Source organism: Nelumbo lutea, chromosome 3 (genome assembly GCF_056320005.1).
Source record: "Nelumbo lutea isolate HS-2025 chromosome 3, American lotus-T2T, whole genome shotgun sequence".
NCBI classification, from domain to species: Eukaryota; Viridiplantae; Streptophyta; class Magnoliopsida; order Proteales; family Nelumbonaceae; genus Nelumbo; species Nelumbo lutea.
The window spans coordinates 36556711-36571903 of NC_142686.1; the positions used below are offsets into that span (position 1 = coordinate 36556711).

Below are 15193 nucleotides of genomic sequence, written 5' to 3' on the forward strand. Positions count from 1 at the left end.
TTCCCTGCCTTCTCGAAAACCGAAAAAACCCTAGCAAAAGCATCTCATACAGTGAAGGTTTGAAGAACGGGACAAATCTACAACCACCTCGTGAAAACTCCCCGCACCATGGCAAGGCCCTCGGCGCAAGGAGTGGGGGGCAATTGATGAAGGAAGATTTGGCCCGACCTCTTCATTATGTGACACATGGCAGAAACGACAGCTCAGCAGAAGGGGCCAAGCCTAGGCGGGGACAAGGGGACACACCGCCGAACTGACCCACCTTGTAACAGCTCGGGATAGACTTCGCCGAATTGACCTTGTAACAGCTCGGGATAGACATCGCCGAACTGACCCTTGTAACAGCTCGGGATACACTTCGCCGAACTGACCCTTGTAACAGCTCGGGACACTTCACCGAACTGACTGACCTTGTAACAGCTCGGGACACTTCGCCGAACTGACCTTGTAACAGCTCGGAACACTTCGCCGAACTGACCCACCTTGTAACAGTCCGGGTTACCTCCGAGCCCAAGACCGCCTCGCTCAGCACTTCGCATCATCTTCTAGGCGCCAAAGCCAAACAAGTCGTACCATGCCTGACACCAGGGAAGTCCGTGCCCGAGGACGCCACGCCTGACTGACTTGGGATTTGACGTTTGGCAGCAGCACTCTAAACGGCCACCTGCCACCGCCACTGACGCCGCCATCTCCAGTTAGACGGTTCTGTCTCAACAGAAGGGACGACGGCCGAGTTGACAAGCGCAAGGGTAATCATACCCGATTTGACAAGGGCCTCGGGACGAGTACATGAAGTGACTATAAGAGCCCCCTGCCCCCCGACAACGGAGGTATGCAAACTTTGCGCTATCTGGTATTACCTTGCTTTTGAAGGATTCTAACTTGAGCTTCGGAGCCTCTACACCGGGTTCCCCCCAGAGCTTTCCCATCTCTTTCGTTTCAGGTCCCCTGCTACCCCGAATTCAGAAGCATGGCAGTGGACAGCTAAGACCAGCCGGATCGCGCTCCATCAGGTATCGAGATCAAAAGCCTCGGTGCTATCTATCTATTTTAAACCATGTCAAAGACAATGTGGGATGACAGCTTATTCTTGTAAGCCTCCAAGAATATTTGGACAAGGACAGCTCAAGTTCATGGCTTTATTTCATCCTTACCTCGTTGTATGAGATGGCATTGTCATCCATCCTTAAAAAGTGAAAGTAGCTAACCATCATGTAGCAACCATTTTTTTTCCTCAAGCTCAAAGACTTCACTAGCACTTGCCCTCATGGTTCTGAAAACCGGACCAAATTGGATGGTTAGACCGCAACACCTGGGAATCATTCAGACAACCAGTTTCGTTTCATCTTAAAATTGTTGATTTGGTCAGCAATTTGTTGACTCGGGTGGTATAATTGATATTCTATGATCAGAATAATGGTTGGACCTTTGACTCAGAAAGCAGTGGCCAAAACGGTTCCCTGTCCGGTCCAGTTTTTAAAACCTTAATTCCCCCCTCCCCCACCAATCCTACTAATATATTGAATATATATATTTTTAGGAATTTTTACTGTTCAATTCATCCCCATAAATCTTAGCTACACCGTACAGGTGGGACGCATACTGACTGCACTCTTATCCCTATTTTTTATAGGACAAGTGAAAAACCTCAGCTACAAACTTGGTGGAATCGCTTCATTCTAATATCATTAAGTTCCACATGCTAGCATTTGCCTTTTGTTTTTCACACAGCCTTTTAGAGGCGTCCTAAACACCTGATATACCGCCAATCAGTGATAAAAGGGCAAATGATAGATCTCAATTTCTGAGCAGTAAGTGTTGATATGGTAAGAGGATCAATACTCTGTTGAGCATGGAGCTATAGGCAAATCACGCTTACTTCGAAATGGAGTTTTCTTTAGAGTCATTTACTTAATACACTAGTTTCAATCTATTTTCTAGTTTGCTTGTTACTAAAACATCCACTATAATTTTGCAACAGCTCTACTTAATCAATTTTCCTTTTGTGGAAATATCAAAGGACATGGGTCTAGGGTTTTTATTCCAAAAATGCATATTAGAGCACACAATGCCTTCTCCAAGCCAAGTTATAATTCGGTGGAAGGGTTTTGTTCCCTAAGGTTGTATTTGTTTTCTGCATGGTTTTTAAAATCGGACTGAACTGGACCAGACAATCGGACCGGAAAAACCGGGAACTGGTCATCTGATCGGTTTTGTTTTTCCTCAAACCCGATTTTTTCCCCAAAATTGTTGATTTTGGTCAGAAAATCGCTGAATCGGCCGGTTAACCGTTCGAACCGTCTGAATCATTCGAATGGTTTTGACCGTTTTTCAAAATATTTAATGTTTTAATTTTTTTGGTAGAACGGGCCAGTCATTCGGGTCGAATGGTCCAATCGTTCGAACAGGACCCCTGACCGGTTCAGTTTAAAAAACCATGATTTTCTGTGTAAATTGTTATCGATGTAAAAGCACATTGATGGAGTTCAACACTGATGGGTTTAAAATGAGTGAACCATTGGACCTTTTTAAAGTGTGATAATTGATGTAGTATGTATTTACATCGATTATCGATGTAAAACTTACACTGAAAACAAACGCGTGAAAATACAGACCGGGAGTGGAATTTTACACCGGTCCATATTTACACCAAAAACAAATGCAGCCTATAAAAGGTTGATATGAGAATTACCTTCGTGATGAAAGTCAATTAAGCAAAAGGGTTGCAAACTATAAGGGTCAAACTATAGGATAGGTTTTATCAAGTACATAAAACCTAAGGGAGTATTTAACAATGTGAATGCTTTTGATTTCACTTATTTTAAATTGCCATTCAGCGAAAAACAAAAGATGATACCAGTAAGACATGGTACGGGAAGAACTTTGACCAATCAAAACCCACACGTAAATTTTGATAAATACTGCCTAATTGGTTTAAGATGTTTATGATACTGGTCGATTGATCACAAGTTTTTCCGATATCATGTCTTTCGAATATCATAATCAACGTACCCAAAACAAAAACATATTTTCTAACATTGTTTTTGTTTAGGGAAGTGAAAACAAAATAATCTTATTTTCAAAAACAATTCAAACCATCAAAATTATGTTTTTTTTTTAACAAAAACAAAATTTCACTCTTCAAACATTTGAAAACCAAAAACACATACAACTAACGAAATGTTTCTGTACCTTTGCTTTGAGAAACGACATCTTTTTAAACTCGATGATTTTTATTTGCTTTTGGAACCGGCAAGAAGAAAAGCAGTTCATGTGGAAGATGGTTCTTTCTACCGTACTGTTTCTTTTTTTCTTTTTTAACGAGAAGTCTCAATTATTTCCAAGTTCATGTGCAATTTTAAGCACGTGGTTGCTATAGTGTTAAAAAGAGTTTAAGCAGTTGGAGTTGGAGCCCTTAACATGTGATTTGGTTCGTGAATCAACATTTACGGCCAATATACAGACATGAAGCTCGTACTTTTTTGATACATACATACAACTTTCTTGAATTGAAAATTCTATTTTGGGACCTGGGTCATCCATGCTGAAAGAGATCGGATTCAGTCCTCACAAAACAGTGCTCACATCATATACACAGCCACTGCATGAGAAACCTTTCTCCATTAATAAATATATACAAGTACTGCCAATACACGGTTGCAAGTGGTTGTGAGAATGGTGTAAGCAATATTCATGTTATACTATGGTATTATATACAGTTCTCACAAAACGGTGTTCACACTGTATTCACAGCCACTGCATGAACATGAATGAATGTACTTTGTGCCATGGTGTTAAATCTGAAAACATGCAATGTTCATGTTATGTTATTAATAAGGAGCTATGATCTCCTCTAAGCAAAAACTCTGCACACATAACATCTAGTGCGCACACATTGGAAATATCTCCCATACATCTATGTTAAATTCATGGGAGATATTCCCAATGTGAGGCTGAATTCTCATACTTGCGAAGTGTGTGCGGAGTTTTTGTTTGCAGGTCTGGGGTTTGAATTGGTTAGATGTGCAATATATGCTTATTCTATTTAAATATGCCCTGTGGTTTTACTAAACTGTGTTTCCGAAACTGCTTTTAAGTATACCATGTCCAAAACTACTTTAATATATTCTGTCAAGTGGCCCCATTTGACACAAATAGGCATTTCATTACTCAAATGTTTTGGCCCATTTGCATGTGATATCATGTGAGGACTTAATCTATTTTAACACATCAAACTTTTCCTTTAATGATCATTTTTTTGCTAAAGCTCGTAGGCAGTGCAATCACGACACAACTAGATTGACCCCTATATTCTTATCTTCTATCAATGGACTGGATATTGATTCAATCTGACTCAATCCAATTCAATAAATATTTTGAACCATTTTACCCATCTAATCCATCCAAATTGATTTTGATTTGGAGGGGATTCAACCCAAAACCAGTTCCATTGACTAGGGGTGTTCATGAAAAACTGAAAAATCAAAAAACCGAACTGAATCGAGAAAACTAAACTGAAATATACAGTTAATCGAACCGATCGATTCGGAATTTTTGAAAAACTGAAGGACTGATTTGGAACTGATGGTTAACCGAACCAACCGGTATATATTTATATGTATATTTTATATATTTTTAATATATGTTACATATTTCTATGTATTATATATGAATATGTATTTATTATATATAAATATATACTTATATTATATTTATAATGATCTATTTATAAATATATTATATTTATTATATATTTTTAAAATATTTATAATATAATATTATACATATATTTATATAATATATATTATAAATATAAAAAGCCAAAAAACAGAAGAACCGAACCAGTCAAAAACCGAAACCAGTGAACTGGTTAACCGGTGGTACCAATTCAGTTTCAGTTTGGCGAAATGGAAAAACCGGTACTACGATTCGGTTAACTGAATCGTGGACACCCCTAGTGCAGCCTTCTGCTTGGGTTGGTGGCAGTTGCTGTTATCACTGGGGAATTAGGCCCTCTCATTTTCAATCTCTGCTGAATATAGCAAAGGATGATCAGAGATTCGGGCTTCCCTGGCACAAATTTTGCATTCCTTGTGCATGTCTGTGGCACAAATCTTGATCAGAGATTTGGTCGTATCCCTCGTTTGCTGACTTTATCGATGCTAATCTACAGTTGCAGTTTTAATTCTCTCTCTCCATACACACACAAAAGGGAGGGAGAGGAAGAAGAAAAAGAAATTAAAGAGAATCTCCCAATTATGGCTGCCATTATGCCATTATATTTGGAGGTGGCCGTGGCATGGATCTCTTCCCCATGGTAAGCCATTCTGTATGATAGCCACGAAATGCAGGGGAGTGGCATTGATAGCCTCGAATGTTCTCATCTGTTTGGACAACTTCTCATGGCAAACTAATGAAATGAGGGTGCTATTTTACCTCAGGATATTTATGGTGCTAAAACCCTAAATTCCCTCGGTGTAACTTTTCTTACAAGTGGAGCAAATTATGAATTATTCATAGACCTTTTCTTAGGTGAAGACTGAAAATAAAAATAAAAATGTAAACCTATTGTCTTTGTCATATATTTTTGGGGCCAATGAACCAATCAATAAAAGTAATAACCGATCATGTGGATTTTCATCATACGGGTTATAATTCGTCAAAGCCTCTCCGGCACTATTGATTTTCCCAAAAAATTAAAATAGTTTATGCAAAGAAAAACAAAAAAATAAAAATAATACAAACATTTTTCTCAACCATTTTTATTCTATCTATATCCTATTTTTCAATCCGATCCAATAAAATAAAATCGGTATAAGATATCTGAATCCGAAATTTTGAATTGGATCACGAAAGAGAGAATACATGAATTTCGTTTTGGAGTCGGATTTCCGCTAAGGTGTGGATTGCCGTTATTTTTGAAATTCAAAGTTAAGATGGCGTGGCACAATTTTATTGGAGAGTACAGGTGGCAAGTGTAAATGTGTTATAACCAAGGGCCGATCAGATGCATTATTTTTGTCATTTGTGAAAAGATGTTACTAATGTGGGCATCAAATTGAACTCTGGATCTCCTACCCACAAAAACTCTATCCATATGTATTCACAACATACGACCTCCGTGTATAGAAAACATCTCTTAGTGCATAATACTATGTAGGAGGATGAGATATTCCCCATATGCGACTAAAATTATATGGGTAGACGTGAACAAGCGTGTTACAGCATATCTCTGGCTCCCAAAATCATCATCTTCTTTCCCTGCAACGTATAGGTATTGTAGTATGAGTGAGGCAAATACAGAGTCGTATATTGGCAGATATTCATAATACTTTAGAACTTGTTTGGTTAACACTAGAATTGGACATTCAAGATAGAAATTTTCAAAAAGCCTTGGTATTCTCCTCAAAATGGATTCAAGATGTTTTCCTTCCAAGGGCAGCCATTGGATTAGGGTAATTGACAATGTGATATTCAATAAATTATATCAATCCCCAAAATTGGGATCTATAATGTTTTTAACCAAAAAGACAACGTCATGCAACCAGGTTTTACTTCCGTGGAGGACTTCCCCAATTATATTTATCACCTTTATTAAATATTTACACATTCAATGGAAATTGAACTAACGACACCGGTTGTAATTACATTTCTCATGATGAAAACACATCTTGCTCCATATATGTTTTCAGCACTAATACCCATTATAGGAACTTAGGAAGTCCATGTCACTGCTACAACATGTCCTCATTAGTTAACAACAAACTCCAATCTGAGAAAATATTAAATTTGGCGTTGCTCCAAACCACACCTCAATTTTCAAAGCATGGCTTCGAGAACAATTTTTTATGAAAAAACGGTTCCAAACATATTGATATTTCCTAGAGTACCATTTTTTCCAATATGACACTGATGTGTCACCATTTTCTGGATCAATGGCATTGATGCCAAACAGACGCCAAATCTATCCTGCAGTAAGATTACGATACATAGGCTGAGTTTGGAAGGAGTACAAATGCAAATTTGTAGAATGCAAAACCTTATATTTTGTTTTATTTTGCATGTATTTATACTGTATATATTACATATTTGCATTTTGTACTCTTTCCAAACTGAGCCATAGTGTCTGAAATCCATACATATGGTGTTATGAAATACCTTTTTTTTGTGTTATGAAATACTTTTGTATTCTTATATTTTGAAAATATAGTAATAAAATAGGTATTATTAAACTAAAATATTTAGTGTTTATATTTTTTAATTTGATAAAGTTCAATCAACACACATGGCGGTGTATTCTGTCTTGAACCCTCATAAATTTTTGTCCAATATAACACTTTTCCTAGGACAAAAACAGAGGTTCAGGCGCTCAGCCCCTATATTTTGTGAATTTTCTTTTCAACGTTTTCTAATATCAAGCTTATACTATTTAATCCAAATTATAGCAACCATTAATGAATGATGGTTGCTAGTTGCTATATAACCTAGGTATTACCCTAAGATTCATGTTTTTTAATAAAAAAATCCATCCGCAACAAGGTGCCCTTTATGATGAAAACTTTAATGACAACCAATGGCAACATGCCACATGTCAACCTAATGATCCTAAGACCAAAGTAGTCAAGGATCTTTTCAATTTAGTTGCCTAAAATCAGTTTCAGTTGGGAAAAAATGAATTTGATCAGATCTAAGTAAAATGTTTTTCAAGGACAAAACCAGAAAGAACAGGAAAAAAATAAAATGACAAATGCTTTACAGTATAGATATGAACAAAACAAATCAAAAATAGAAATGAAACCCACGTATCCACATACATGTAGATAAACCACCAATTGCACCCAACAATGGAAGGGACACAAAAAGGGAGAGGAAAATAACAGGACTCGCTGATAATAATGTTCCACGATCATGCATAAATTTATAGGGACTTCTAACACACTAAGGTAGAAAAGTTTACAGAGAAAATAACAGAAAATGACTGGACAAGGATGTGTTTCAGTATATGAAGCTTCTGAGTATTCCACTACTACATACCGTTGTTAGAAGTGAAAACGAGCAAACATATTAAACAATACTCTTTCCATTAGTGACGGCTTGGGGCCCTGCCAATAAGTCTGCACTGTTCAGGAAGCAAAGAAGATACCACCTGGCCATTGATGGGGAAAAGCTCACCATCAATGCCACAACCATTATGGGTTGTTTTGTCTGGCTTAATCTTCACCGACTTTACCTGCATCCAAATGGAAATTTGAGTTAGATGGTTCAAATACAACTGGAAAAAACCAACTGAAACTAAAAACATCAATCTGTCAAATTGATGCATGCAATTTGAATTTACTAATTCCTCCAAAGAAGTTTAAATATAAAAGGGAATAGTTTGGAAAATGCGATGGTTCATGAGAATTCACATTGCAAAACAACAATCTTCACATTAATGCAGTAGCATTCCCGGTACAAGTTCTCATGTTAAATCAAATGAAGTGACTGCATTAATACCTTGACATATTCTACATATGGCAAAGAAAGGTGTCTACCAAACTGCAGACGCAAGAAAAACCTTAATAGTCTAAACCGTCCACTTCCATGAACCAACAGCAAGTCCATAGTGTTGTCATCATGTTCTGCTTTTGGTGCAACCACCTGTGAACTTTGAACTGTCTTGCACGAATGGTTGCACACCAACACACCAAGAAATTGTCCTTTTGTAGCAACCCATTTCTCCTCAAACTTGGGGATAACTTCCTTCTTCATTCCCAATTCAGCATCCTCTGATGGTCCTGGGAGCTCAATTGGATTCTCCACATCCCAATTGGGCTCGCTATCCCACTTTGGTTCAGCATCCCATATGGGACCTGGATCAGATATTGTTGATGATATATCCTCTTTGTCGTTTGTTGTAGCATTTCCCCAAGAACTTCTAGTTGGATCATTTGTAGCTGCCAATCCACTCCAACCTCTATCTATTCTTGATTTTGACCTCGTCCTGGGCCAGTTAGGAGTTGTTGAAAGTGGTACCTGAGGATGGATAACTTCTGGTTCTGCTATAGCATTGCGCCTCCCAGAAGATAGGCGTTTTGTTTTAGGATCAAGGCCACGCACATATTCAGATGGCTCAGCACTAGCATATGTACTGCTTGTGGTGTCCAGGTCTTCAGACATTCGACTAGGGGTCATGATAGAATCGATACTTGATAAGCTGGAAGCTCTAGGAATACGATCCATATTTGATCTCCTAATGATGTCTGTGTACAGGTCTGACATGTCAAGTGTTTCATGATCAGTTGGGATATTATCTTCAGGTTCAGGCACATCTTTTGATGCAGGAAGATATTCCACTTCAAAACTATATTTTGGCAAGCACAAGAACTTGAGGAAACCCGCTACAAAATAGCGTAATGGACCAAAGCGCTTCTGATACTTCTCAGAAAGTTCCAGCACTGTACAAATAGGAAACATAAATATATTAACTTTTCTAGACCAAGAAGTGCTAATACGCCCAGGCTTATTTATAAGAAATAGCGACATTTGTGAAACCATGTGGATTTTGATATAAAGCTGCATTCTAGGAGTTACAATAAATTATAAGCAGCAACTGGTCAAGATTAAATACTTATGACATCTCAAGTTACTAGAGACGAACTTTTGATGAGACAATTACGATTATGATGAATAGCACAGCCAAAATATTAAAGCAAGAAAAATTAACAAAATAAAACAGGGAGGTGGTAGTGAAAAACATGCATTCCTAATATTTATTATGAGCAAGTACCTCATCCTGAGGATGGGGCATCAAAACATGCATTCCTACTTTTTATCGAGTAGGGTTTGGGCTAACCCAACCCAAAATGAACCCTTAATAGAAATTCTACAACTACGTACTTGTTTCTGCTGTTTTTGTGGCTATGATAAAAAAACAAGAAAACTCTAAACAGGTACATATACTTGCTTCACTAGATCTATCATGGTAACCAGCAATGGAGTAAACAGGAGAGAGGATCTCTTTCTCTTAATCTCTTATAAGCCACAGTTAGCATTGAATAATCTTAAGAGACACCTCTAGAAGGGAATTATCACATCTTTCATGGTTGCAAATGCTTTAATGTTGTTTCTTAATAAAGAAAAGGAAATAACAAGTAACAATGGTGAATTGTGCCTGTCAATGATGCAACAGTGGTGATTGTGGTGCTGTGATATAGGTGAAGTGATTTAGCCATCAATTCTCTCTTGTTTTTTATTTCATTTGAATGGGGTAGCCCATCCCCCAACCCAGGTGCAGGCAGGAACCGATCCCAAGTCTCCACTACGACCAGCAGGAGACTATCAACCAGCTGGTTAGCACCTTGCCCATCAATTCACTCTTGTTGATGCCATAGAAGAAATTGATGGCTACAAATTATGGTGCACGGGATAAGAGTAGCAATAATAGTAGATAATGATCTAAAAAATGGAATTTTAAATGCTAAATGATTTTAATTAAACTTATTTTAGGTGAAGAAATCATCAACATAACTAGTGTTTATGCACCTCAAGTGGTTTAGAAGAAAACATGAAAAGACGATTTTGGGAAACCTTAGAAGGATTAATCAAACAAAATCCAAATGAGAAGATTTTAATAGGAAGAGACTTAAATGGGCATGTGGGGACAAGTGTAGGATATGACATCGTGCATGAAGGATTTGGGTTTAGAGAGAAGAATGAAATTGGAGATATAATCTTATAATTTGCAGTAACTTTTTATGTAACAATTTTAAACACATTTTTCAAAAACAAGGATGAACACTTAATAACATTTAAAAGTGGATTTCAATAATAAGTTAAAAATATTTTTCCTTACTAGAACAGAACAAATGATGTGTAAGGATTACAATGTTATTTTAGGGGAAAGCTTAACAACACAACATAAATTAGTGGTGGTAGATATGCACATTAGAAAATGGAAGAGAAATAGGGAAAAATCAGGTGTCAAAGAATTAGGTGGGAAAATCTATGGGAACGGTTTGATGTGAGCCTATTTTTTATTCAGACTCATAAAAGATATAAATACTATAATCCTACTTTGTGGAAATCAATTGTTTGTCTTGAGATACATTCTCTTAATCCACCCCCTCTTTTCAACTTTAAAGTTCTCATGACTCCTTAAACTTTCTTCAAATGCCATTACTACTTCCAATTGATTCAGATATTGCTCTAGGTGTTTCAATTTCACTGTTTATTACAAAATCACTTATTGAAAAAGTGTGCACATGTTGGAAGACTTCTGCATCTACTCCGGATCCACTAAATTCATCTTTTCTATTGACAAATCCAGTGTTACCATCAAATTTAGAACTTCCTATTGTGCTACATAAAGATAAGAGCTCCTGCAATGCACATCTTATATCCCACTTTGTTTCTTTAGATCATCTTTCTCCTTATTGCCAGCTTATTTCATTATTATCATCAGTGTCTATTCTTAACTCCACTCAAGAGGCACTGCATTCCTGGTTGATGAAAAGAAATGGAAGAAAAAATTCACAGTTTCATATTAATCACACTTGGGATCTTACCTCTCTTCCCCTTGGGAGGCATGCTGCTGGTTGCAAGTGGGTGTATACAGTGAAATGCAAACCGAACGGTAGTGTGGAGTATCTAAAATCTTGGTTAGTTGCTAATCAATAGTCAATGTATCATTCAAAACTGGGGCAGCACCTCCATCACAATTTGCTTAAGTTCAACTTTGATGGGTATTCTTAAGAACCCTAGAGTTAGTAGAAGGCTTTAGAGGAGAGACTAACATGTGTTTACTAGGGACAATAGGAAAGGCCACAATTTCATAGTAGATATACCTATAATTCTAGGTATTAGGCCAATAAATCCATTTGGCTTCAAGCTGGTAGAGGTAAAGAGACACTCTTACACAATTATTAGTAGGTTTTGAGATACCACAGAAGGTCCTTGAGGTAGAGATGTCCCATTAGAGAAGAAAAATCTTGGCATCCAAATGAATATCTCAATCAAATGGAGCACAAGGTGGACCTAAACCATTGGCTGACAATCTGACAAGGGAAATGTTAATAAGCAGCATGTTTTGCAGGGAAGATAATATCATATGTGGTATGGAGTCAAACTGATTTCAGCATCAGTTTTTCTATTGTATATTAATGTTGACTTCTTGGTGTCAGCATACCCCATTCTTTCTGCCTCATGGGTGTGGACCATTGTGTTCAATAAGTTCTTTTTTCTCACTAACAAAGTTCATAGTTAATAAAAAGGAAATTGGGAAAAATTAGTGAATTACTTTATCAGAAAAAATTAGTGAATTACCATCACTAACAAAACCATAGTATGAGACAGTCATCCCAAAGTGAATAACGCCAGACTGAATCCACTCGACAGCAAAAACATCTGTAGTTGTAAGACCACCCTGAAACCAACAAAAACAACAGTCATTGATGAGAAACAGAATGTCCAACAATAAGTAAATGCAGATTCACTAAAATTAACTTCAATATTGAAGAAAGGCAACAACTACATTCAAATATCAAAATTAATTTCAATATTGAAGAATAAATATAAAGGAACTATGCATTCCAAATGGTACATTGACAAGAAAGTTAAGGTAACAATCAATTCATTACATTTATTGCATGGATTATAATAAAATTGTTGTTAATATGTTATTATTGGTATTTTTATATGTTGTTAATATGTTATTGTTTTTTATATTATTTTAGGTGCTTTGCAATCTAATAAAGCCATATTAGTATATTAGTCATTTGCAATGTTTCATAATTAGACATGTAAAACAGTTGGGCTCCAGCTAATTCTATCTTCTTCTTTTTAATTCTTATTCTTCTACTGTAACCCTAAATCAAATTTGAACTAGGTATCAAAGCAATAATTTATTCAAAGGGCACAGACAGATCATACAAGACAGAATAAGGTTGTTGTACAAAGCCCTAGTCTTTCCTAACCATCAGGCAGTACAGTACAGATGATGCCAGCACCTGTACGGTCTCAGTACATGCAAAGTAAGTGATCTTTGCTTACACACACAGAGCTTTTGATAGAACTATTAATTTTAATTAATTGGTACCAGGGTGTTCAGATTGACTTCATGATTTTTATATGTTTTGAAAAATCCAAAAAGTTCAAGGTTTACATCTTTTAAATAATCTATTGCTTAACAAGGATTTTGGAATTTGAATCCTCTTGTGTTTGATTCATCTTCATGAGATTTAGTTTATTCCAACCAAACTTGGAAGATAACTCAAGAACATAATGAGGAAGTGATGCGATACAATACCCAAGGCAAAGTCTTAAATTGCACATGAACTCTGAAGCATTTTTCTGATCAAGTTGCTGAACTTTCAAAATGGAATATGGTGATTTCACAGAAATGGGAAGAAGGCAAGTATCAGAGAAGAATCAATGAAAAGAAGAAACCAGACAGAGAAGGGAGAACAATGAGTAGAGTCAGTCAAACTACCCAAACCAACTTGGAATGCATCTAACCAACCCAAGATGAATGGTGGAGTCTTACCACCAAGGAAAGAAGAATCTCTATTCTTCAAGCACAAGTTGCAGAACAAAAATCAACAAGTTTTCACTAAATCCAAAATGAGTAATATGCCTTTGGGTTTGCATGTTACTCAAAATCCTAGCTTACAGAAAGACAGTATCTGTGGCCCCCATAATATTCCTTATATAAATTCTTCAGAAAAAGGGCAAATAAAGTGGCTGGAACACAAACTAAACTACTAAGGGCCTGTGGGCATGTGCCTGCAAGTGTAGACTTTAAAAGCTACAAGTGTGACTGGATCAGTATTCCTTTCTCCTATGTTTTGCAATAACAGAGCATCTGGTGAGATATACATGCTCTTGGTCCTAGATCAACTGCTTCAGAGTATGCTTTTTCATAATTTTTACAGCACATAGTTCCTTGTGATCAAATGGATTGTTGGAGAACATGGTAGAATCGGATGCATTGGGTTCCTTGTTATTTGTTGTAAAGGAAGTTTTTTTTTGGTGCTTATGGGAACTGATTAGAGCTGATGTGATGTAAGAATGACATTCATTACTAAATAAGATGCTATAGCTGGTTCCACATGCATAAGAAACTGATGCAGAAACCAAATACTCGGATGTCTATTTTCCATTTTTTTTTGTATTTTCTGAGCAGTAGAGAGGTACTTCTGTCATTTTACATATTTCCTGCGTGATCTGGTCAAGAAGTTTGATGTGTCCTGTCATGGTTAGTCTTTTCTTAAAATTTCAAAGCAATTGCATAAATAGTTTAGAAGTTGTTTTATTTGAGCTGAAGTAATGATAGTGGCATTATTGTAATTTTGGGTTCTTAATTTTGTAGGAATTAGGTATGCAACTTGGGCCAGGTTAGCTTGAAAATAATCCAAACTAAACCCACCATGTCTCCATATTTATGTGTATCATCATCACTATCCAAGCCTCATCCCATCTATATGGGGTCAGCTACATGAATCCTATTTTGCCATTTACTTCTGTTCAGTAAATATTTATATGATATTTTTTCCTTATACATAAAATAATGCTAAAATCAGTAAAGCTTGGCCAACTAATCATAAGTCTACGAAATAATAACATTTGAGTAAAATGAACTGAAGAAACTGGGCCAACCTGATCCCAACCCAACCCAAGAAAGTTGGGTTGTGTTAGGTTAGGGTTGGGCATTGTTGTGTCCAAGGTTAAAGATGCCAATGTTGATCGAAATACAGGTTATCCAAATATAGGAAACATGTCAGAAATATCGGAAACATTGTAAAAATTATAGGCATGATGGAAACATTGTGAAATATGAAAAAATATAGAATGATATTTTATGTAATGATAAAACACGCATAGGTAGATCCTTATATCTTGATCCTCGAAACTACATGATAGAGTGAGTTCAAGCAAAATTTAAACCTATAGAATGTGCAAATGATTCTAATAGATCAACCAAATAATTTATTATACAATAAAAACTAAGATCAAACTTCATGTTTGAAAAGAATTTCGAGCTGGATCAAAGTGGTAATCAACTAGTCATGTACATTAGGTGGGCAATAACACTGCTATTCCACATACTTAAAATATTGTTGCCAACTAATATTATAACTCTCTTGTACTCCACATAGCACCAATAGCTTTCATTGGGGAATATGTTGATTCCAATAATACTTTGTGCCGGTATCCA

At 36.5% G+C, this 15193-nt stretch overlaps 1 protein-coding gene across 2 annotated transcripts in view; it reads right to left on the minus strand.

Annotated features, from left to right (window-relative positions):
* Nucleotides 1-7766: 7766 nt before the first annotated feature.
* LCBK1 (long-chain base (LCB) kinase 1) overlaps nucleotides 7767-15193 on the minus strand; it is a 44191-nt gene continuing 36764 nt past the window's right edge. For both annotated transcript variants that reach the window (XM_088977257.1, XM_088977258.1), the window contains exons 8-10: nucleotides 12304-12403; nucleotides 8497-9437; nucleotides 7767-8230 (exon numbers count right to left, since the gene is read on the minus strand). In XM_088977257.1, coding sequence (XP_088833383.1) covers nucleotides 8084-8230; nucleotides 8497-9437; nucleotides 12304-12403 — 1188 coding nt within the window. In that variant the 3' untranslated portion in view covers nucleotides 7767-8083. The remainder of the gene's footprint in view (nucleotides 8231-8496; nucleotides 9438-12303; nucleotides 12404-15193) is intronic.